Here is a 23,378-nt window from a genome sequence, read left to right as displayed (position 1 = left end):
ACCGGCACAAGTTCTGGAGGAGAGCTTACATCCAGGTGATCATCGCACAATGATGTGCCAAACAGCCTGTCTCTTGCTGCTGTCTGTCTGCCTGGCAGGTAGGTTTGGGAAACAAAGAAGTTTGAACTGATTTATGTATCTCACTGTTTTGATGTGTACATTGTGGATAATGGTAGATGGGGTTTTATTTTACATGTGTTACAGGAGCTACTGCCACCCAGAAATCATGTGAGTGTCAGTCAAGCAGTTGTGAACGCTGAACTTCATGCAGTTGTGCTGTATTTGCTTCTGTTATGCCATGCAAAAATATGTTAATTTCAAGTCGCATTGTGGTGGTAAAAAAAAAAGAGAATAATTATTTGTTTACATCCCTACAAAGGGCAAATATTTATGCCTGTTTAAATGAAATATTTTGCATGATAACGTCATTAAATGTATATTGAATATTTTGATGCGTTGTTTTGAACAGACGGACCCCTGTCCGCACAGATCTCCGGGACGGATGAGATGAAGATAGGAGTCTCATACAGTTTCGAGTGTTCTGCAGAATGCTACCCACCCTGCACGTACACTTGGAATGTGGATGGACAGACAGTGCAAGGTAGCGGGATTGACTTTTCTGTCCCTGGATATACGCCACCTCAGGTCCTCAGCTGTGTGGCGAAGAACCCTACAACTGGAGACACTGCCGATGTGAAGAAGATTGTGCAAGTGGAAGGTACGGTGTTGTGTGATGTGTAGGTTTATTAGAGATGAAGCTGTTAAGACAGGAATGAAATGCCTCGCTCAATAAGGGAAGAGTAAATGTAAGGCGAGGCAAGGCAAGCCCATTTTATTTATATAGCACAGTTTTTTGCCAAAGCAGTTCAATGTGCTTTACATCATTAGTAGAAATCAGCAAGCCAAGCAAATCTGGTAAAAGCAGTAATATGAATAAGAAATATGAAAACATAAAAAAATGGAAAAAAGAAGTGAGACAAAAATAAGAATGAAAGATAAAATAACAGCAACATAAAAAAAACATTATCATTAAAATATACTGTAGTAAATTAATTAAAAAGGGAAGGTAATATAAGGTAATGTAGGTAAAACAAATAATTGTTATACGATTTTCTCTATGATAATATTTTATACATATTTAAATGTATATAATACAGTGTATATATATATATATATATATATATATAAAGAAAAATGAATGTAAAATGTTATAAAAATACATTAGATCGGCTAATATATACAGTATATATATATATACTGTATATTAATTGAAATGAATTAATTAAAGGGTGTGTATAAAGATTGGCTTATTGAGCACAGGTATGTTATTCAAATAAAGAATGATATTGAATGTGTACATGTCTGCTATTTGTTTATGCATATACTGTATGTTTGTGTGTGTACAGTGATGTCTACCAGGTCACCTTGGCATTTTTATGAATGAAAGAAAAATTTGCCTAGTTGTGGTTTTAAAAGAACCTTCTGCTATTTTTGTGGTTAACAGTGGTTAAAGAGGGCCCCACGTCTGTTGAGATCACAGGGGTGGATGTGATGACGGTGGGAGTCAAATACACGTTTGAGTGCTCTGCCGACTGCTCCCCACCCTGCACATACACCTTTCATGTGAACGGGCAGGTACTCCACGGAAACGAGCTGGACGTCGTTATGCACGGACCCTCAGCGCCGCAAGTCCTCGTTTGCGAGGCCAAGAATCCCGACACAGGGAAGACGGCCAGCGCTAAAAAGACTGTGGACGTTACAGGTACAGTGGCGTATATACAGTACGGTGGGCAGGGCCTTTCATGAGCGGTGAGGCTGAGGCTAAGAGGGCGAAACAGCTCAGTGTGTGGGTGTGTGTGTGTGTGGGTGTGTGTGTGTGTGTGGGAGGGGGGGGGGCAGCAGTGTGTGAGGGACGAGCTCGAGCTCTTGTGTTCTGTTTTCCTTCTCTCCTTCAACAGACTGTTACTATAAGCATTTCAGTTTCAATTGAATTTCACTTATAGAGTGTCAATACATTACACATGTCTCGTGGCACTTTACAGAGTGTTAAACATTCAGTGAGTGAGAGCCCATGAGTAACAGGGGCGAGGAAAAAGTACAGTACAGTGGTAGGGTAATTTTTAGTGTCAGAAAGTTCAAATAGGGACAAATTTGTCCATAGTAGTCCATAATATTATAATGTTACAGTAAGTCATTGCAGACTAACACAGTCATAACTAATAATAGTTGATTTAGGAAAAGGCCCAAAGATTAAGTTAAGTGGCATTGACTTGATATTTGGTGTGAGACCTCTTGGGACAAGTGGCTACACACAAACACACACACACCCAAAACTAAACATTGTGGTTGGGCATATATCTATCTTTTTTTTTTTAAAAAATGCAAATAATCACAAAAATAGCTTCAACAATCATTTGACATCACAAATGTCATGTTTTTAGTACAGAAACATATTCTTTTGTTGTGCAAATGCCCTGATGAAGGTCTAAGGACCGAAAGCTTGGTAGTAAAACACATTTTTTGCATGGATCCAAGTGTGCAGAGATTTTTTTTTTCCTAGATATAGTACAGAAACATATTCTTAAAACACAACTTCTCCTGAATCCAACAGCACCAACCACTCTGTGTAGTTTCTGAGATACAGTCATTTATTTATACCATTTTTAGTGGTTGGTCACATGATGTTACTATTTTTTACACTATTCCAAAAAACACATATGGTAATACGGGCCTGTGATTGCATGGCCAAAAAATATAATGCAGTTATGGGCCTGTTTGGTTGAAGGTACAAAAGAAGAGAAATGTAGCTCCATGACGATGACTTTTAATGTATTTCCATGAGCATTATGGGAAGGAATGCATTCAGATGATCTACTGATCTCGTCCTTTAAACTTCCACTGTGGGAATTAACTGGCATGTTAATAACAGCCATTAAATGATGCATTTGAATAAAATACAATGGAAAGTGTTTTGATGTGTACAGTATGTTGATAATGGTGATGTTTTACAGAGTCTGCTGAGAAACCCACAAACAACAAACCATGTGAGTTCAGATAGCAATGCACAGTCACTGATCATGCACGATCACTCTCATGCAAAAGTGCTGTTTTGACTTAACTGTTATGCAGTTCAAAGCTATGTTCATCTCAAGTCAAACTTTTATATACAGTATATATATATATATATATATACAGTATATTTGCTTTGCAAGATATCATTATGAGACTTTTTTGTGCCTTATTTTAACAGATGGGCCTCGGTCTTTAAAGATCTCTGGGGCGGAGGTGATCACAGATGGAGTCAAGTCCCTTTTTGTGTGCTCTGCGGAATGCTCCCCATACTGCACGTACACCTGGAACGTGAACGGGCAGATTCTCCATGGAAATGAGATCGACTTGACGGCTGAAGGATCAACGCCACGTACCCTCAACTGTGAGGCTACAAATCCAGCTACGGGAGAGACCGCCAGCGTCAACAAGACCGTGGGAGTTACAGGTACAATGAAAAGCCCCGGACAGGTGGTTTTAACTGACACCTTTCCAAGTTTTGATGTGTACAGTATGTTTTGGATGATAATGGCTGGTGATGTGATGTGTTACAGAGTCTGCTGAGAAACCCACAAACAACAAACCATGTGAGTTCAGATGGCAATGCACAGTCACTGATCATGCTGCACGATCACTCTCATGCAGTAGTGCTGTTTTGATTTCTGTTATGCAGTTCAAAATGTTCATTTCCATTCAAACCGTTGCTGTATATGTTAAGTTATTCACAGTACATAGTGACTAGCAATTATAGCTACCATAGAAACAACTCCAATACATGTACTATTAGGATATGTTCATGCCTACTTAAATTGCCATCTCTAGATGAAAATAGATAGATAGACCGTAAAGTGGCATAAAATATGATCACCACCCAGTCCTGCACATTCTCTCCACAAAAATAAATCACGGTTTTCAATTTGTCTCCATCTCCTACTCCACCCCCTACTTTTGTGTGTGTAAATGAGTGTGTGCATAGTGTTTGTGTACAGTATATGTGTGCTTCTGTGTGCGTGCATGTGTGTGCATGTGTGTGAGTTTGTGTGCTTGTGTTTGTGTGTGTTTATGTGTGTGTGTGTGTGTGTGTGTGTGTGTGTGTGTGTGTGTGTTTTCCATGCATGTGGGTGTTTGTGTGTGTGTGTGTGTGTTGCATGTGTGTGTGTGTGAGAGACAGAGAGAGAGAGAGAGAGAGATTGTGTGTAGCTGATATTCAGAGGGTGTCATAATTATCCTACACTTGCTACACTGTGGAGGTTTGAACCTGTCAGCCAAGATACCTGCGATTACAATACCTTGTTTTTGTCTTTTCATTTTTTAACTAGTTGGTGCTATACCTGAAATGAGTGGATATGAGATGTGTTGACGTAATTTGGTCATCCTAGGCCCTATGGCTCTATATTTCATTCACATTATATTCTCAGAAAACTGTGTCCTTCCATTTACAGGCCGATTGATGTACGGTTACTAATTGTACACATACACTAATTTATTGTATGCCCCCCCCCCCCCCCCCCCCCCCGATAGGAATTCCACAAAACTTGTCATGCATTCAGAGGGTGTTCTGATCCTACTCAAATTTCATACAGTTTTGAACATGTCAGTCAAAGATACCTGTGATTACAACACCTTGTTTTTTTAGGTATTTGCCTTGCCAGATATCATAATGAGACTTTTTTCTATGTCTTCTTGGGCAACAGATGGGCCTCGGTCTTTAAAGATCTCGGGGGCTGATGTGCTGACAGATGGAGTCAAGTCCCTTTTCGTGTGCTCTGCGGAATGCTACCCATACTGCACGTACACCTGGAACGTCAACGGGCAGATTCTCCATGGAAATGAGATCGACTTCACTGCTGAAGGATTTATGCCACAAATCCTCAACTGCGAGGCGACGAATCCAACCACAGGAGAGGTCGCCAGCGTCAACAAGACTGTAGGAGCTATAGGTATTGCGATGGGGGTTTGGGGGGGGTGCTTTCAGGAGTGATGAAGCTGATGCCGGAGAGTAGAATACCTTCATCTGTGACGGAGCGGTAAAGGTTGTGTGTGTTAAGGCCGGCGCCCACCGGACACGTATACGGCGCGATGCAACAAGAAAAAAAAAGAGAACTCCATTGTTTTTAACGGAGCAAAGCCCACTAGAGACGTTTGCCGAGCAATAGCTGCATACAGTAGGGCTGAACGCTGTGTCCAGTGGGTGCCGGCCTTAAGGACTGGCTCGTTGAACACATGTATGGTATTGAAGTAAAGACAAAATAGATAATGTGTCAACTACTGTATTTTGGTATGCGTATATGGGGTGCAATTTTCATAATTTGTATGACAATTACCACTTCCATTTCAAATTAACATTGTTCTAAAGTAATAAAAGTAGAATAAGTAAATAAATAACAGTTTCTCTGTTTTGCAATCTTGTACAGCTCCTACTGTCAGTGAGATGCCACAGACCGTCGCCTACAGGAAACCATGTAAGTCCAGCCATGCAGTGGCCAGTCCCTGAACATCACTGTCATGTAGTTGCACTGTGAGCTGCTCACCTCTAGCCTTGCAGCTTCACTCGCCCCCTACCCGGAGAATCACAATTTGTTTTACAGAAATTGTACAATAGTCTGCTATTTGTATGGTATCATGTAATGTTACCTTGTTGGTCAACATGGCTCTTTGGAGATGTGTCCAGGAGATAGATGCTAGCCATGAGTGGTGTTCATGACAGCTGTATAAAGTATGAACACCCCACAATAGTAGGGAGAGCCCTGTAGGAAAAAAAATGCAGAAACTACATCTGATGCCTTTAAATTAAAACATCAAAGCTTCCAATGAAACCAAAGCACATTTCCATGTCCACTGCAAAAAGGGTACATTGTGTGTTACATCATGTTGTAAGTACAATGATCAGTTTGTAAATGAAATTATTTTGCATGTACAGTACTGTTTGTCTCGCCATATATAATTTTACAACTATTTTGAATGTTTTGTTTGTGACAAAAAAAAAAAAAAAAAACGAACTAACTAACTTGTTTGTGACAGATGGCCCTCAGTCCGTGGAGATCACCGGGGTGGATGTGATAAGAATAAGCGTCTCGAACAATTTCACGTGTTCGGCAGAGTGCTACCCACCCTGCACGTACACCTGGACTGTGGATGGGAGCGTACTTCCTGGACGCTGGCTGGACTTGGCTATGCCTGGACCTGCGCCACCACAAGTTATCAGCTGCGAAGCTAAGAATCCATTCACAGGAAAGACGGCCAAAATCACCAAAAGCTTTCCAGTATCAGGTACAGTGGTCTGTGATGGTTGTCTTCATTGGTGATGAGGCTGGGAATACCATACACACAATGGTGAATGAAGGGTCCCAAGACCCATTTTTAATATACTGTAATACAACTACAAGAAACACCTCGCTTCACCTACTTTAAGTCACAGAATAAGAATATATCAAGAACTGATTTTGACAAAAATATCAGTCACCGCCTTATAATTCTAAGGGGACGATATGATATGTTGGTTCCAGTAAGTTCTGATGGTTTTAAAAGGGCCCTCTATTCCTGTGTTAATAGACGCCATTGAGGGACCCACATCGGTGGAGATCACAGGGACGGACGTGTTAACAGTCGGAGTCCATTATACCTACGAGTGTTCTGCAGTATGCTCTCCATCTTGCACGTACACGTGGACTGTGAATGGGCAGCAGAAGCTACACGGGTCAAAGGTCGTATATGTTGTCATGGATCAACTTGCAGCGCCACAAGTCATCAACTGCGCGGTTACCAATCTAGCCACAGGGAAGACGGCCAGCGTGACCAAGACGGTGCCCGTGGCAGGTACAGTGGTGGGTGGTGGTTGAGTGCTTTGCATAAGTGATGAAGCTGATGCTGAGAGAGAGAGACATTGCTCAGTCTGTGAAGGAGGGAGCAAAGAGACACACTCTTTGCTCCTCCTTGTTACCTTGTTGGTCAACATGGCTCTTTGGAGATGTGTCCAGGAGATAGATGCTAGCCATGAGTGGTGTTCATGACAGCTGTATAAAGTATGACTACCCCACAACAGAAGGGAGAGCCCTCTAGGAAAGACACACTCTTTGCTCCTCCTTCACAGACTGAGCAATGTCTAAAGACTGAACTATCACATGTATGTTCTCAAAGTCAAGAGTGGTAGCAATGTAATAATGATGTGACGATCTGGAAACTGTTTGTGCACAGTAATTTCCTGTGTATAAGCTGTATTGTGTAAAAGCCGCAGGGCAGTGTTTTATGTAAGTTAAAAGAAACAAAACCATATTGATACCATATTAAATGTCCCCATGTATTAACCTCAATGCTGAAGAAAATGACGGTATGCGTGTGTTATGTTTGTTATTCTGGTGTCGAATGACAGTGGCCTATAAATGAGTATTCTGACAAAAAAAAACAAAAAACTTTTTTTTCCTCAGATGGGCCCTTAAACGTCACTATCTCAGCCCCAGAAAAGTTAGCAGTTGGAGTTGAGAGTACATTTGTGTGCTCTGCTATTTGCGACCCTTCGTGTAGCTATGACTGGTTCATTGATCACAAAACATGGACAAAGGACAGCCGTGAGCTACAATACACTGCACCATCAGGCACCAAGTCAACAACGGTGGTTTGCAAGGCTCAAAACACCCTATCTGGCCTTTTTGTGGAATCCTCTGTCACCGTCTCAGTAGAAGGTGAGGAAGTGCATTCAGTAGACAATAACAATAATTGTATCATAATAATGAGTATATCTTGAATATGTTATAGCGTGTACATGTATATACATGTATGTAATGAAAAAAAAAGATTTGGACTGTCACTGTCTCAGTAGAAAGTGAGTAAGTTCATTCAATAGACAATAACAATAATTGTATTAGTAAGAGCTAGTATATTCATGAATATTTGATAGCTAAGTAATGCCTCAATGAAATAAAAAAGATTTGCACTTCTACTCATCAGTGATGAATAGAGATGAGTTGATTAGGGTCTAGGAGTTTAGATTTATTTGAAAACATTACTGTTTTACATAACTTTGTAAAGAAAATGTAAGTGGTGATTAAGTAATTTCCTGTGTATTGGCCGCATTGTGTATAAGCCGCAGGAGAGTGTTTTATGCAAGTTAAAAGAAACAAAACCCTATTGATACCATATTAACTGACGCCGTGTATTATACTGTAACCTCAGAAGTGAAGAAATTTAGCAAAATCAATGTATAAGCCGCGGCTAATAGTAGAGAAATTACGGTATAGGTCTGTCATCAAACAGCAAAACGGTAAACTGTGTAAACCTTGGATAGTAAAGTTTGGGCGTGTGATGTGTTTTCAGGAGCTACATCTGGGGAGAAGCCCAAGAGCAGCCCCACCCAAGAACCATGTGAGTCCATCCATAAAGCAACCAGCAGAGGTGGGCACAAATACATCAAAAACTATTTTGTTACAAAATACAAATACTGGCGTAGAAAATGTAACAAAATAAAATACAAAATACGGATGTGAAAAATGTATTTAATTAAAATACAAGTAATTAGTAATTAGAAAATACAAAAATACCCCCACAATAATCATGGTATACCAACTTTAAAGAGACCCTATGCAACTTTTTCATAGTCATAAAATCGCTCAGAAATCGTTATTTTGCTTGACTGACCAGTTTTATCGAACACAGTAATATTTCCTCCCGCCCCCAGTGTCCCTATCCGCTATTGCAACCTTGCAGTTTCTGCAGGAGACGATCGTTCCTTGTCTACATCTGGAAGTCTGAGACGTGTAAGGGACAAGAATAACCACGCTTGCAATTTATATATTTATATATAGCCTATATATGTATAAATATACACGCTAAAGCTGTCGGGGAAGCTCTGCAGAGAAATATGCAAGCACAAAACGAGCGAAAAAGAAAAACGAAACCGAAACTAGAGATGAAATGAAATCCTGCATAGTTCCTCTTTAAAAATAAACTACAAGAAATACTATTTTTTTATTGGCGGACAGAGGCCTAAATTCTTTACTTTGGGCTGAAGTAGCCTGGTCCTACCATACTCTCGTACATTCATAATGTACAGAGAGTCTGGACACTTTCCATTGCCAAGCATGAATTTCCTTGAATGCGGATACTCTGCCCAGAGCCTCTCAGATCTGCCATAACCAATCAATAAACGTTTGATCGTGAGGTGACATGCTCAAACTAGCGACCTCAACGTCATCGTTCTCAGTACTCCCTCTGTTTGCTGATTGGACCTGCACATTTTTGTCTTGAGAAAACCTGTGAATATACCGCAGACCCAGACTACGTAGTGGAGTGAAATGAAAACTGAACAGAAGTACGTAGGAAGGCGGAGCCAGGCTACCCATGAAGTAGATCTAGTAAAAAAATGTAATCAGCATCCTACTGTAGATCAATATACACAATGATTGAACTGACAACAAGCAGGCTTTTCAACAGTGGAATCAACTCTGACGAAGCAAACTACCCACCATAATTTTCCGTATTCAATGAAAGTAGTACGACAGATTGAACAGGTTAGCCTTTTTAAATTGACATGCATTTCCCTTTTTGTGCTATAAATGCATGCCTTTTGCCTTCATACATGACTGGCAACACGGGGGACAAATAAAGTGACATCCTGTAAGGTGTCTCAATATACAGAATTAATTAACTGGGAGATGAAAACTCGAGACTGTTTCGCATTGGGGAGGTTTTTGCCTCAGTCTCCTCCATTATTTCTGCAGATCAGGACACCTTGGTTGATACCTTACATAAATCCTCATGTCATGGGGTTCATGTCCCAAAGATTCTGACCTTTGGCTCCAAACCGGAACCTGGAACCGATTCCCAAGCCTAGACCCAGACTATGATAAGCATAGCATATTGTCATGGTTATACTAGGTAAGAGGCTATATTTAACTGTGTGATGAATTTTTGGCTAATTTGAGGGGGGAAATTATGAGATTTTTGTTAAGTATTTAAGTATTTTAAATACTCTAAATACAACCCCTCAAAGTATTTTGTTACAAAGTACATTTGATTTTTTCCAATCCTGCAAAATACAAATTACAAAATACACTAAAGTAATTAAATACGTATTTAAAATACATATAATTTAAATACTGCCCATGTCTGGCAACCAGCACCGGTCAGCACCGGTCAGCACCGGTCACCGGTCTCTTGCAGTAGCGTCATTCACAGTGAAATCACCCAATTTCAGCTACATTTGGCAGGTGACCCTCTCCGGAAAAAAAACAGAAAAAAATTGCAGGTGTTTGTAGACTAAACCTATGCATAAATCTCAAATAGTATATCTGTATCACTAATGGTTCTACCATTACAACTACAAACACCTGTGATTTTTTTTTCAGATTTTTTTTGGAGAGGGTCACTTGTCGGCCACTGGGTGATTTGGCACGAAATGACCAAATAGGATACATCTACTGTATGCCTCTATCAATGACAAATACTGCAGCTCTTTGCCTCCCCAGATAAAGTTTTTTAAACATTTATTTTTTATGTTTATTGTCTTAAACAGATGGGCCTCAGTCAGCAAAGATCTCTGGTGCGGATGCGATCACAGTTGGCGTTTCGTACAATTTCTCGTGCTCTGCCAAATGCTATCCTCCCTGCACGTACACCATGTCCATCGACGGGACCTCGGGACACGGAGACTACATCCTCATCAGCATCGGCGGCCCTGCTGCTCCTCAGGTCATCAGCTGCGTGGCTAAGAATCCCGCCACCGGGGCGTTCGCCAGCGCCAGCAAGACCGTACGAGTGGCAGGTAGAGTGATGGATGGTGATGATGATGATGACGGGGGCGTCCATGCACAAGTGGACATCCCGGTTCCAGAAAGTCCTGCCACATATTCTTTCTTTCTACCTGTGCACTTAACACAAGTGATATCACTAACTATCTGATCTATCTGGCTGCTAACAAAGATCCTCAAGGCGGAGCAAGATACTTTGTCGTAGTTCATGTCTATGGGCACAAAACGGGGATCACTTCCTCTGCATAAAGGGGTGTGTCATGCCCATAGACTTCAATGGAACAGCTCTGCATAAAGGGGGATTTTGCCCCCCCCCCCCTCCCTCTTGCGATTCGGGTTCCAGGAAGTGGCTTCTCATGAAGTATCTTGCTCCGCCCTTAATGATCTTTGCTGCTAATTAGGATGAGCTTGTTGTACTAAATGGTTGGATCAAATGCTTGGCAGGACTTTTACTTTATGAACCCGGGGTGTCCACCTCTGCTTTCATGAGTGATGCAGCTGATGCCAAGAGAGTGAGATATCTCAGCATGAGACAGAAGAGTGTGAACTCAGGCATGCTATTAAAGGAACACACCAACTAATTTTGAGAAATGATCTTATTTGCCTTCTACCCCAGAGTCAGACAAGAGAATACCGGTTTTCTATTATAGTGAGTAGTGGCAGTTAACGTAAGGTGACCAGATGTGTGAGACCAAAACCGGGAACATAATCCCAAAAATGTGAAAAAAAATGGGGGCCAGAGTCAGATAAGATAATGCTGGTCTTCTTTTATAGTGAGTATTGGCAGTTAACAATGTAGTATTAGTGCACTTGAATTTCTCTGTTTTGTTAAGATTTTAAAACAGCAGTCTGTGTCTTTCTGTTAAAAAAAACCAGACATAAACGTGGGACCCGAAGATGTGGAGATTAAAGGGGTGGATGTGGTGTCCGCGGGAGTCCCGTGCACCTTCGACTGCTCGGCAGAATGCTCCCCGGCCTGCGACTACACCTGGAACGTCAACGGGCAGATCATCCAGAAATATTCTCAGATCGACGTGAATGTTCACGAGGGCTCAGTTCCGTGGAAAACACTACCCCTCAGCTGTGAGGTCAGGAATCCGGCCACTGGGAAGACGGTCACCGTTAGCAAAACGGTGCCAGTAGCAGGTACTGTAGTAGGGTGTGAAGGATGAGTGCGGTTACTGGTGACGAGGGGGAAACCAAAACCACTGTGTGTCTGTAGGGAAGGAATTCATGTAGGCCCAGTGGTGTAGTCCAGTTAGCTGTAATGGGCATAGGCCTACTGTAATGTACTTTAGTTAGTTGTAGTGGGTATACTGTGATCAACCCCAAATGTTAATCCTATCCCTGCCTATTTTCAGTGGGATGGTGATTCTTTTTAAGTGGGTATACTGCGTAGTCCCGCGTATCACGTAGACTACACCACTGTGTAGGCCCACTGGGTGTGTGTAATGGCTGAGTCATTGAACATAGATGTGATATGAAAGTAAAGAGTAATGTATTTTATCTCAGTGTTGCATTACAATGACCTTATAGTATGAACTTTAGAGCATGAACTTTAATACAACTTTGATTAACTTTCAAAACAACTACCCCAGCACTTTCCTCCTACAGGGCTATGTCAAACAACAACTCCCATAACTAATTTGACTTAAGTGACGGCATGGACAGTATATTCGCCCTGTCAATTCTTAAGCCTCATCCTTGATTTTTAATCTGTCACATATGTATGCTCTTTCCAGATGGACCTTTGAATGTCAGTATTGCTGCACACAAAACGCTGGTGAATGGAGATGAGTACACATTTGTGTGTTCTGTCACTTCCTGCCTCCCTTCCTGTGCCTATAGCTGGAACATTGGTGACCAAACATGGGCAAACACCACCAATGAGCTTCAGTACACAGCACCGTCCAGCACAAAAACCACTGTGACTTGCAAGGCACAAAACACCTTATCTGGACTTTATGTGGAAGCCCATGTCACTTTTTCATTTTCAGGTATGTGTAGGCCTATCTCTTTAATAGATACATGAACAACATATAAAGACGTTTAATATTATCTGAATATAGTATAATATTATCTTACAGTAATAGCACTGAATATGCCATTACAGAAGAACAATGTATTTGAATCAAATTAAATGGAAAGGTGGGGAGCTGGTTTTCACTGTTACTGGCAGGCTATACCAGGCATGTAACTGAAGCGTTAGCATGTGCTGCAACAATTAGCATCCACTATTATAATAATCAGTACAGCTGGATACACCAGACGTGATAACAGTGCGTACATTCAGAAAAATTATACCCGAAATTTAAGCTATTTTTACACTCTGTGAACAAAATGCTTCATTTGTACCGCCAGTGTGGCTATCAAGGTTATGAATGTGTTAGCGTTTAATTGTTAAGGAAGTTTCGCATGTGTTTCAGGAGGTGCTGCCAGTCAGGAGCAGGAGACAATGGAAACCAACAAACCATGTGAGTGCAGGCATGCTGAGTCCAGTCACTAATCATCTAAAGTCTCATGAGCTGTGCAGTGGTTTTGGTTATGGAGTCATATCAGTGGCACCAATGTTACGAATACATGCTTTCTTTCATAATACAAGAATCCAAACATTACCAAAATTATGACTGAGACATATTTATTGTTAGACCACTGCAAATATACTGTATACATCTATGCCCGTGTTTTGGACATCCACTAATTTCCAATATATAGGAAATATTATTCACTAAAGAATGTTCTATATATAGGACATTCTTTAGTGAATAACTACATGCTGGATATTGAGTGAACGAGTGGTGCCCTGAAATCAGGGTACTGTATGTCTGTTCAAAAATGAGACTTAAGACTGTCTGTTCTGCTGCATGTATTAGTCTTACCGTGTATATATATATCATCTTAAAATAGTTTTAATGTGTTGTTTTAAACAGATGGTCCTCAGTTTTTGGAGATCATGGGGGAGGATGTGCTTACAATAGGACTCGCGTACAGTTTTCTGTGTGCTGCGGTATGCTACCCACCCTGCACATACACCTGGAATGTGAATGGGAAAATATTTCCAGGAAGGTCGATTGACTATACGTTTTCAGGACAGTCTCCTCCACCAGAAGTCCTCAACTGTGTGGCTAAGAATCCGGCCACTGGAAAGACAGCCAGTGTTAACAAAACTGTGCATGCATCAGGTACTGTGGTGTGTGATGGGTAGGCCACTTTTATTCGTGATGCAGCTGTCACTGGAGTAAAATACGTCTGTTGGGAGATTACTTTATGCACTGTGTGTGTGTCTGTGTGTATGTGTGTGTGTGTGTGTGTGTGTGTGTGTCTGTGTGTGTGTGTGTGTGTGTGTGTTCAGCAAAACTGCTTGCTTGTGATGTCAGACCTCGCAAAGCCATTGAAGTTCAATTGGGGTTGCCAAAGAGGGCGCCATTTAGTCAAACAGACCATTTCAATACCCAGCCTAAATATATGGTTTTAATTAGTCTTGTAAAATTGCAATTGAGTTTATTTTTTTAAAGTTGAATATATACTATTTTAACATCAGAGAACACAGTGCAATACTCAATTCATCCATTCTATAGGACCTTTAAAGTAAAGAGTGTGAATATACCGTGTGTACTGTGTGTGCGTGCATGTTGTCTGTGGTGTTTCTTTTCCTCATTCCAATGGTGTATGATATGATATCAGTTCAAACTGCCAGTTTTAAAAATGGACTACAGTAGCACATTTCTGTCTGACCAGTTTTGATTTTAAAAGAGCTCTCTGTTTCTCGTTTTCCAATATAGACATAATAGATGGGCCCACCTCTGTGGAAATCACAGGAGTCGATGTGGTCACCGTAAAAATCCCGTCCAGTTTCGAGTGTTACGCTAACTGCTCCCCTGCCTGCGTGTACACCTGGAGTGTTGAAGGGGAGATGGCATACGGAAGCATCTTTGACTTTGTTCTTCCCCAGTTTCTTCCACCACAGGATCTAACCCAAAACCTTACCCTTGCCCTCAACTGTGAGGCTAAGAACCCAGCCACTGGACAGACTGCCAGCGTTAGCAGGATGGTGCGAGTGGCAGGTACAGCAGTTGTGTGTGGTGGATTGGCACATTCATGAGAAATGAAGCTGGTGCTGATGAGAGTGTATATAACTGAATCTGTCTTAAAGAATACAAGGATGTTTATTTGTCACATGCACATGATTACTGATGTAAAGAATGCAGTGAAATTGTCAGGTCCTTTACCTATTGTGCATATGGGGGGGGGGGGGGGTAGTAGGGAGAGGCAGGAGGGTGCAGGGGGTGTATGTGCGTGTGTGTGGGGGGGGGGGGCAAGGGACAGAGTATTAAAGACCTTTGCACAGTAGTGATTGCTAGACATGTTGGCACTATTACTTTGTAATCCTTACATGTCTTGACTGCAAATGTGGCAAATTGTGTGTTCGTTCTTCTCCCAGAGGGGCCGTTAAATGTCAGTCTCGCTGCACCTCCAAAACTGGTGGTGGGAGCCACATCCAGGTTCGTCTGCACTGCTTTTTGTTACCCCTCGTGTACTTACGGTTGGGTCATTGATGGGCAGCCCTGGGAAACTGGCAGCAACGAACTACAGTTCACGACGCCAGCCGACACTAAATCGGCTACTGTGATTTGCAAGGCTCAAAACGTCCTAACTGGTATTGTTGCAGAATCCGCCGTCACTGTTTGGGTGGAAGGTAAGTAGGCCTAAGTGCCTTCAACAGACAATGGCCGGGTTTCCCAGAATCGTTAAGAAGCTCTTGGTGCTAAGAACTTATTAGGAGCGTTCTTAGAACGTTCTTAGAGCACTCCTAAGAAGTTCTTAGCACTTAAGATATTCTTAACGAATCTGGGAAGCGTGGCCAAAGCAATACAACTAACCTTATAATATTATGATAACCCCAGGGCTATTTTGTGTAAGACATTATAATCTATTTCGTATTGAGCAATTTTTAATAAAAGTCCTGTGCTTATCTTTTTCTGAAAAATAGAGGGGCCTAAATCTGTGGAGATCGACGGGGTGGATGTGGTCACGGTGGGTGTGCTATACACTTTTGAGTGTTTAGCCAACTGCTCCCCACCTTGCACCTACACCTGGAACGTGGCTGGAAAAACAGTGCAAGGAAACAAACTCGACTTTTCTCTCCACGGACTTTCGCCACCACAAGCTCTCACCTGTGAGGCTAAGAATCCAATGACTGGAAAGATGGCCAGCTTTACCAAAACGTTGCAAGTGGCAGGTACAGTACGTTGTGTATGTGACAGATGCTCTCATAGATGATGAAGATGACTGCAAACTTCCCCTAGCTAGTCTGTGAGGGAGGAGCTACTCCAGAGTAGCTTATGAGTATGTCTAATGACAAATCTATCCCTATTTATATCATAACTACTAAAACAATATCAACTCAGACAGCTCCCATAATTTGCCATTAGTGATAGCATAAAAGATGTCTGTCCTCGTTGGTTGAACGCACTACCAGTTCCTACTAGAGTAGGGAGATCCCTCTCCATCTTCAAAAAATGTCTGAAAACCCAGGTCTTTAGAGAACACCTGCTCTCATAACACTACTTATAGTCTTCCTTATCCTACGGACAATTGCACTCATTGATGCACTTACTGTACACTCATTGATGTACTTATTGTGGTTGTTGTTTATTGTTGTAAATTTTTTTGTTAGAATTGCTCTTAAAAGCTTAAAAATGTTTTTACCATGTTGTAAGTCGCTTTGTTTAAAAAGTGTCAGCCAAATGTAATGTAATGCAAAAAGATGGCACTGTTATTACTCAATCTATGTGTTTCTTCAACACTGATGTGGCACATCTGCACTCTTTTCAGAGGGGCCATTAAATGTCAGCATCGCGGCACCGAAAGTGTTGGTGAGTGGAGTGGCGTCCACGTTTGTGTGCTCAGCTGTGTGCTACCCGTCATGCAACTACAGCTGGTATGTCGGGGACCAATCGTGGACCAACTCCCGCACGCTGCGTTACACGCCACCACCCGGGACCACCGTAGCAACCGTGATTTGTAAAGCACAGAACACTTTATCTGGCATGTTTGTGGAATCTATCAGCGATGTTTGGATGGCACGTAAGTAGCATATTAACTCAATAAGTAATATAGTTAACAACAACAGCAATATTACTACTACTACTACCCGTAATTTCCTGACTATTAGCCGCGGCTTATACATTGATTTTGCAGAATTTCTTCAGCTATGAGGTTAATACAGGGGGGCAGTTAATATGGTGTTAATATGGTTTTGTGTCTTTTAACTTGTATAAAACACTGTACTGCGGCTTATACATGAGAAATTACTGTAATAATAATAATCATTATTATTATAAAAGGCTTGGTGACTATCAGGGTCTCGGTATACAATATATGGAACAAGAAATGAGATGATATGGTATTTTCTGTATTTAGTAAAGCAGATGCATTTGATATTTCTCAGGGGGGCCTACGCACATAACCATTAAAGGACCATCGTCTGTGATGGTAGGGAACACATTCTCCTACTACTGCTTTGCTGACTGCGTCCCTGCGTGTAACATGACATGGCTTTTCGAAGGGAGAGCCCTCGCCGGGGACAAGGTGACTGTGCCCGTCCTCCAGCGGGGGGAGAGTGTGTTGGGCAGCAGGCTGGTGGTCAGCGTGGAAGACTACGTTCAGACGGAGCTACTGCAGTGCACCGCGGTCAACGCTCTGACTGGCCAGACGGAGTCTGCCGTGATGGCTGTCAATGTGACCGGTAAGGAACAACATGCAAATGGCCGGGTTTCCCAAATTCGTTAAGAAGCTCGTAAGTGGGCCCCGGCAGTGGCGCAACTGACTGGGGCACCTGCACCGTACGCTGGCGACCCGGGTTCGATTCCCGCCCCGTGGTCCTTTCCAGATCCCACCCCGACTCTCTCCCACTCACTTCCTGTCATTCTCTCTACTGTCCTGTCCAAATAAAGGCATAAAAAGCCCAAAAAATAATCTTAAAAAAAAAAAAAAGAAGCTCGTAAGTGCTAAGAACTTCTTAGGAGCGTTCTTAGAACGTTCTTAGAGCGCTCCTGAGAAGTTCTTAGCACACCTCAGGCGAAACAGAAATGGAGCACAGCGTTAGTTCAGGCAGGTCACGGAGTCTCGCTAGCTTCCCTGGATGGCCCAGCTGACTGTCAATCTAACAGCTCAGCTGATTGCCAACCGGCCAGGCCCTGCTGTCATTGGTGGAGTCCATTCACAGTGCTTATTTAAACTGCCTTTGCCAATCTGCTACAAGCAGCTTTTTCTGCAATTTTGCCACCCACCTCCTACCCTTAACCCCCTCATACTTCTGACTTGACTGTCAATGGCCGGGTTTCCCAGAATCGTTAAGTAGCTCTTAAGTGCTAAGAACTTCTTAGGAGCGTTGTAAGAATGTTCTAAGAACGCTCCTAAGAAGTTCTTAGCACTTAAGAGCTTCTTAACGATTCTGGGAAACCCGGCCATTGACTTTTGTTCTGTTGTGTACCCCATGGGGGGGTTTATTGCTGCTCTCACTGCCTTGGGCTTTCCATGTTTGAACATGGAATGGCAAGGGGCCCCCAGAACAGAGCATACCGCCAAAACGTATTTCATGCAATACTAAATAAAACTTTATTCTTGACAAAGTGGCCCTGACTGAACTGTAGCTTTTTTGTTGTTGTTTACAGCGATAGCAAAGGTCTCAGTGCTGGGTAATGCCTACTGTATCTGCTGCTCACTTTTTAAATCAATAAAACAATATTTTCCTCTCCTTCACCAGATCCAGTTGCTGTTCAGCCCGTCACTGTGGCACAACCAAGGACAAACACAGTGTATATCCTGCACTGTGGTGGAGCAGAGAAAGGATCCGATATTCAGTGGACCAAAAATGGGGAGGCATTGTCTGCAAGTGACAGCGTCCATCTCTCTGACGACAATGTTTTTCTTATATTCAATCCTCTCCATCCGTCGGATACAGGCAAATATCAGTGTATTGTTACAGAGCAAGGAAAAGTAGTCCCTGGATTCCCATATGAGTTGAATGTCATTTGTAAGTACATAGGGATGTATGATATGGCTGTGTACATCTTTGCGAATGTACTGTATTTGCACTCCCCCTACACACTGGGAGTTGTTTTAACCTTGGCACAATATAGTCAATATTGTCTAGTAGTGTGTTTTTAATCAGATATTGCATAATATACATACATTACAAGCCTAGAGACAACCAGTGTGCCTTATGTTTCACAGATGGGCCAGGAACTCCTGACATAACATTAATCTCTGGCGGAAAAATATTGAGACAGACACCGATTGATGTCCTCCGCCTTCTCCCAGGATCCTCTGCAACCTTACACTGCTCCTCTCAGTGCTACCCAGCATGCACCTACCAGTGGACTGTGGGGGATAATGTTGTGTCCACAGATGCCACTTTCTCCATCAGGTCAGCTAGTGAGGCTGATGTGGGTGTCCTCCTCTGTACAGCTTCTAATCCTGATGTCCATACTGTGCTTACAAGCTACACCAGTGCAAGCCTTTCCATTGAGCTGATTGGTGAGTTTGACCACTGTCATCACGGTCATCATTTTTCTGCTAAAAATCTTTTACAAATGGATGTGCAAAGGTAGATGACATCATGAAGATATGCAGGGAGAATGCTTAATACATTATTACATTTCTGACATTCTACTTACAGTATGAGAGAATGTGATGGTTATAAAAGTAATAATTGTTACAAGTACGTTGCCATGAACTATTTAGGAGTAGGTGTTTTTATAGATGCTCTTTATCCTCTCTCTCTGCCATTTCCACTTCTTGCAGATGGCCCAAAGACGGTCACTATCACGGGACCAAGCTCAGTGCAAGTAGGTGTGAAGGCCACGTTTGAGTGCTCAGCTGTCTGCACCCCATCCTGCTTTTACACTTGGGAGGTCTATGGCAAAACACTGCATGGCAGTAAGGTGGATCTCACTGTCAGTAAATATGTGGCAACTGAAACCATTGTGTGCAAAGCGGAGAATACTTTCACTGAAAAGATCGCTACTGCAACTGCAACGATAGACGTTACAGGTAATACTGTGTCTCTATAAAGAATATTGGCCACGTTTCCCAGATTCGTTAAGAAGCTCTTAAGTGCTAAGATCTTCTTAGAAGCGTTCTTAGAACATGTTTACCTTGATGTGATTGTAATTCATCTGTGTTTTCTACTGTTTCTGTGTTCTGCAGATGCTGACTGGTGTGGCTGTTAAATCCTGATCATTTTCCTAAAATAAATATAGATGATTTATCTTGCAATTTTTCCTTTAAGTTAGTGATTGTTGAAAGAATGCTCTCTATACTGCTTGAAAGCCATGACCCTTGATTGAAAAGCACAATATACAAACTAGAAAAGCACTCATAGAGCGCAAACCTCCTCCAAGCGAACACATAACCGCCTCCTGCATCCAGACGGTGATACGGATCAAACAAACAAACCCTGATGAAAACATAACCTCCTTGGCGGAGGTAGCAAGTTTTGTACTACTTTCAAAAGTGCTGTGCCCCTAGAAGTCCTCACCTGTGAGGCTAAGAGTCCATACGCTGGATAGACCACCAGCATCTGCAAGCAGCAGGTACAGCAGAGATGGACGGACAGGGACAGATAGGGATAAGAAGTGAATGGTCTTGGTGCATATTTTATTATTTGACTAATTGCCAATAATGTGGGCGAAAGTGAACATTTCCTCACAGTTTCTTTAGCTGCCTTCCAGCAAACAAAGGCCAGCCTTATGACACATCGCCTTTTAATAACACACATGCTCTTGAGAATTTGTATGAGAGCCTGTCCTGATAAACAGTAGTGTGCATGTTATTAAGCTGTTGTTTGTATAGGTCTGAGTATTACTAGTCACACTACAATAAGCATTATGACCTTATTAATTAATAATGAGGCAAGGGGACAAGAGAGATCAATACATTATTTCTGTCTAACGGATCTTCAGCACTGAAAACTGCCTCAAGTGGTCTAAAATAAAAAGAGAGAGAGGAGAAAGTGGGGAGGGAGGGAGGGAGAGGAGTGTGTGTTCCAGGGAGAGAGAGAAGGAGCCACAGAAGGAGAGAGAGAGAGAAAGGGGTAGAAGAGGAGAAATAGAATGAGAGAAAGGAAAGGAGGAAAGAGAAGAGAGATGGATTGAGAGTATGGTCTCGTTTGGATGAATATGGTCGAGGACCATCTCAGGTTTTTAAAACTGTTTTAAAATGGAAATGAATAGAGTAGATGAGATTGTAGCATTAGAAAAAGAGAAAGAAAGAGCAAGAGTAGGAGAGAGAGGGAGATTAAGCAAGAAGAGAGTTGATCTGGATTGTGTTGGAGTGGAAGAGAGAGAGCATGTACTGTATTGGAGGCGAGAAGGAGAGAAAGAGAGGGTCATGTCTGGAGTGTGTTGGAGTGAAAGAGAGAGAGAACAAGTATTAGAGGCAAGATGGAGAGAGAGAGAGAGAGAGAGAAGGAGAGAAAGAGAGGGTCATGTCTGGAGTGTGTTGGAGTGAAAGAGAACATTGGAGGCAAGACAGAGAGAGAGAGAGAGAAAGAGAGAAGGAGAGAAAGAGAGGGTCATGTCTGGAGTGTGTTGGAGTGGGAGGATGACATTATTCTGATGCTGAGATGTGGTCCTCAGTGGTGTCGTTGCCACTGGCAACATCTCCACTGTGATCATGTCCTTGGCTGCATGTTGTCATGCCGACTTAAGCCACCACATAGCTGGTAGACACCTCAGTTAACCTGACGAACCCTTAAAGATGTCTTACACAGGGACAATACCTACTGCCACATACACACACACAACTACGACTGACACATGTATACATATTGATCTTTCACACTCACATACACACACTCTCTTTCTCTCTCTCTATCTCTCTCTCTCACACACACACACACACACACGCATACGGTCTCTTACAATACTTTTGGTGACACATCTGAACTGCACTACAAGGCTGCAACTGCTAGTTCTTAGACTGATTCTGCATGACTCTCTATTAGCCTATACGTAGCAGTTTCATGAGGGTTAGATGGAAAGTCCTAATATACCACTGATTTTGACATTTTGATATATTTTGAAATATTGACGTTGACAGAGAGCAAATGTCAATATTTGTAAATGACTTGTAAATTAAATGAAATGTATACACAAGGCTGACTGGAGCAAGGTGTAGAGTGTCTGTGTAAAGGTAAGTCATTGTATTACCTGCATGCATTGTGTAGTAGAGAAACAGAATCCCGCACCAGACTCCAACCTGCAACATGAGGTGTGGGAAGTGTGTAAGGAAGGAGACAAGATAGATAGATAGATAGATAGATAGATACTTTATTGATCCTCAAGGGGAAATTCAAGACAAAGCTGAAATCTCATGGGTGCCAGTGACGGATGCTGACTGTCGTGTCTTAAAGATATCCCAGAGAGGTGTAGGCTACTCACTCACTCACTGCACAGCACTGTGGCCGCTTATCAACCCATCTTCTCGATGCTCGTTCCCACTGATCTATAACTAACACTGGATAGACTATCCCATTGTTGCCGCCCTGATATCATTCTTTATCAGTGGGAACGAGGACCGAGGAAGGAATGGAGGATATATAAAAAGACGAATGAGAGGTGCCCTGTATGTGCTGCTGGCTACTGTTCCACTCACCCCTCACTTCTATGCAGGCCAGTGGACATGTGTAAACTGTGTTGAGTGGACAAGGACCGTCTCACACTGGACACCAATGGCAAGGCTACCGTTAGGCACATTCTTGCATATCATCAGCTTGTACAACCATGTTTTTTAATTGTCTGCAGTTTCAGTATGTGAAGTGCTGATTTCTTGTCTTTCTAATAAACACTGTAGCGAAGCAATAATGATTCTGAACATCCAACATACTCCAATAGGATGGCCAACAAGTGTAAATTGCACAGCAAATTACAAAAGCACAGCAAATTACAAAAACATGCAAATACAAAAACACAAAAATGTATAATTGTGTGAATGCGTAGAAAATGTGTAATTTTCAGAAACATAACTTTTATTCAATGTCCTTTATTAGACAGCAGCCTATACTACCTCTTATCTTAACCAAATCACAGGCTTCAGAAGGCAGAGTGCAGAAGGGGTTTCTCAAAATCACTCATACTAACAGTAAAGGGTAGTCTGTCTTGAAGGTACAATATGTGACTTAGAGACAGACTTGGGTGAATTTCTATTTGTACAAACATACAGTAGCCTATGCAGTATGCAAAAAGCATAGAATGATTATAGGCCTACTAAGCACTCAGTGAAAACAGCATTCTGTCCCAAACTGTGCGCCAGCAGGACAGCAGCTATACCAGAGAGCAATACTCAACCATCTGGCATTACCACAAGTGAACCAGACTCACCTGTACTACAAAGGGTCCAGGCTATAGGCTACTCTCCCACACAGGACATCCTTGTTAAACTATCACCCACACCAGTGCCTAGGCCTACTACTATCACCCACACCAGTGCCTATAGGCCTACTACTATCACCCACACCAGTGCCTATAGGCCTACTACTATCACCCACACCAGTGCCTACATAGGCCTACTACAAATAAGTCT

General features: G+C 42.2%; 1 protein-coding gene across 1 annotated transcript; it reads left to right on the top strand.

Annotated features, from left to right (window-relative positions):
• Positions 1 to 6,236: 6,236 nt before the first annotated feature.
• Positions 6,237 to 20,072, top strand: LOC134097747 (hemicentin-1-like). The gene is made up of 18 exons (XM_062550694.1): positions 6,237 to 6,318; positions 6,601 to 6,864; positions 7,473 to 7,727; positions 8,359 to 8,406; positions 10,556 to 10,804; positions 11,667 to 11,936; positions 12,533 to 12,787; positions 13,217 to 13,264; positions 13,721 to 13,972; positions 14,573 to 14,854; positions 15,232 to 15,486; positions 15,781 to 16,029; positions 16,626 to 16,877; positions 17,242 to 17,538; positions 18,559 to 18,828; positions 19,029 to 19,331; positions 19,599 to 19,847; positions 20,004 to 20,072. The coding sequence occupies exons 2-18, from the start codon at positions 6,768 to 6,770 to the stop codon at positions 20,024 to 20,026; spliced, it is 3,654 nt and encodes a 1,217-aa protein (XP_062406678.1). The 5' UTR covers positions 6,237 to 6,318; positions 6,601 to 6,767; the 3' UTR covers positions 20,027 to 20,072.
• Positions 20,073 to 23,378: the final 3,306 nt, after the last annotated feature.

This window comes from Sardina pilchardus, chromosome 12 (assembly GCF_963854185.1).
Source record: "Sardina pilchardus chromosome 12, fSarPil1.1, whole genome shotgun sequence".
NCBI classification, from domain to species: Eukaryota; Metazoa; Chordata; class Actinopteri; order Clupeiformes; family Clupeidae; genus Sardina; species Sardina pilchardus.
This window is presented reverse-complemented; position numbering and strand designations above follow the sequence as displayed.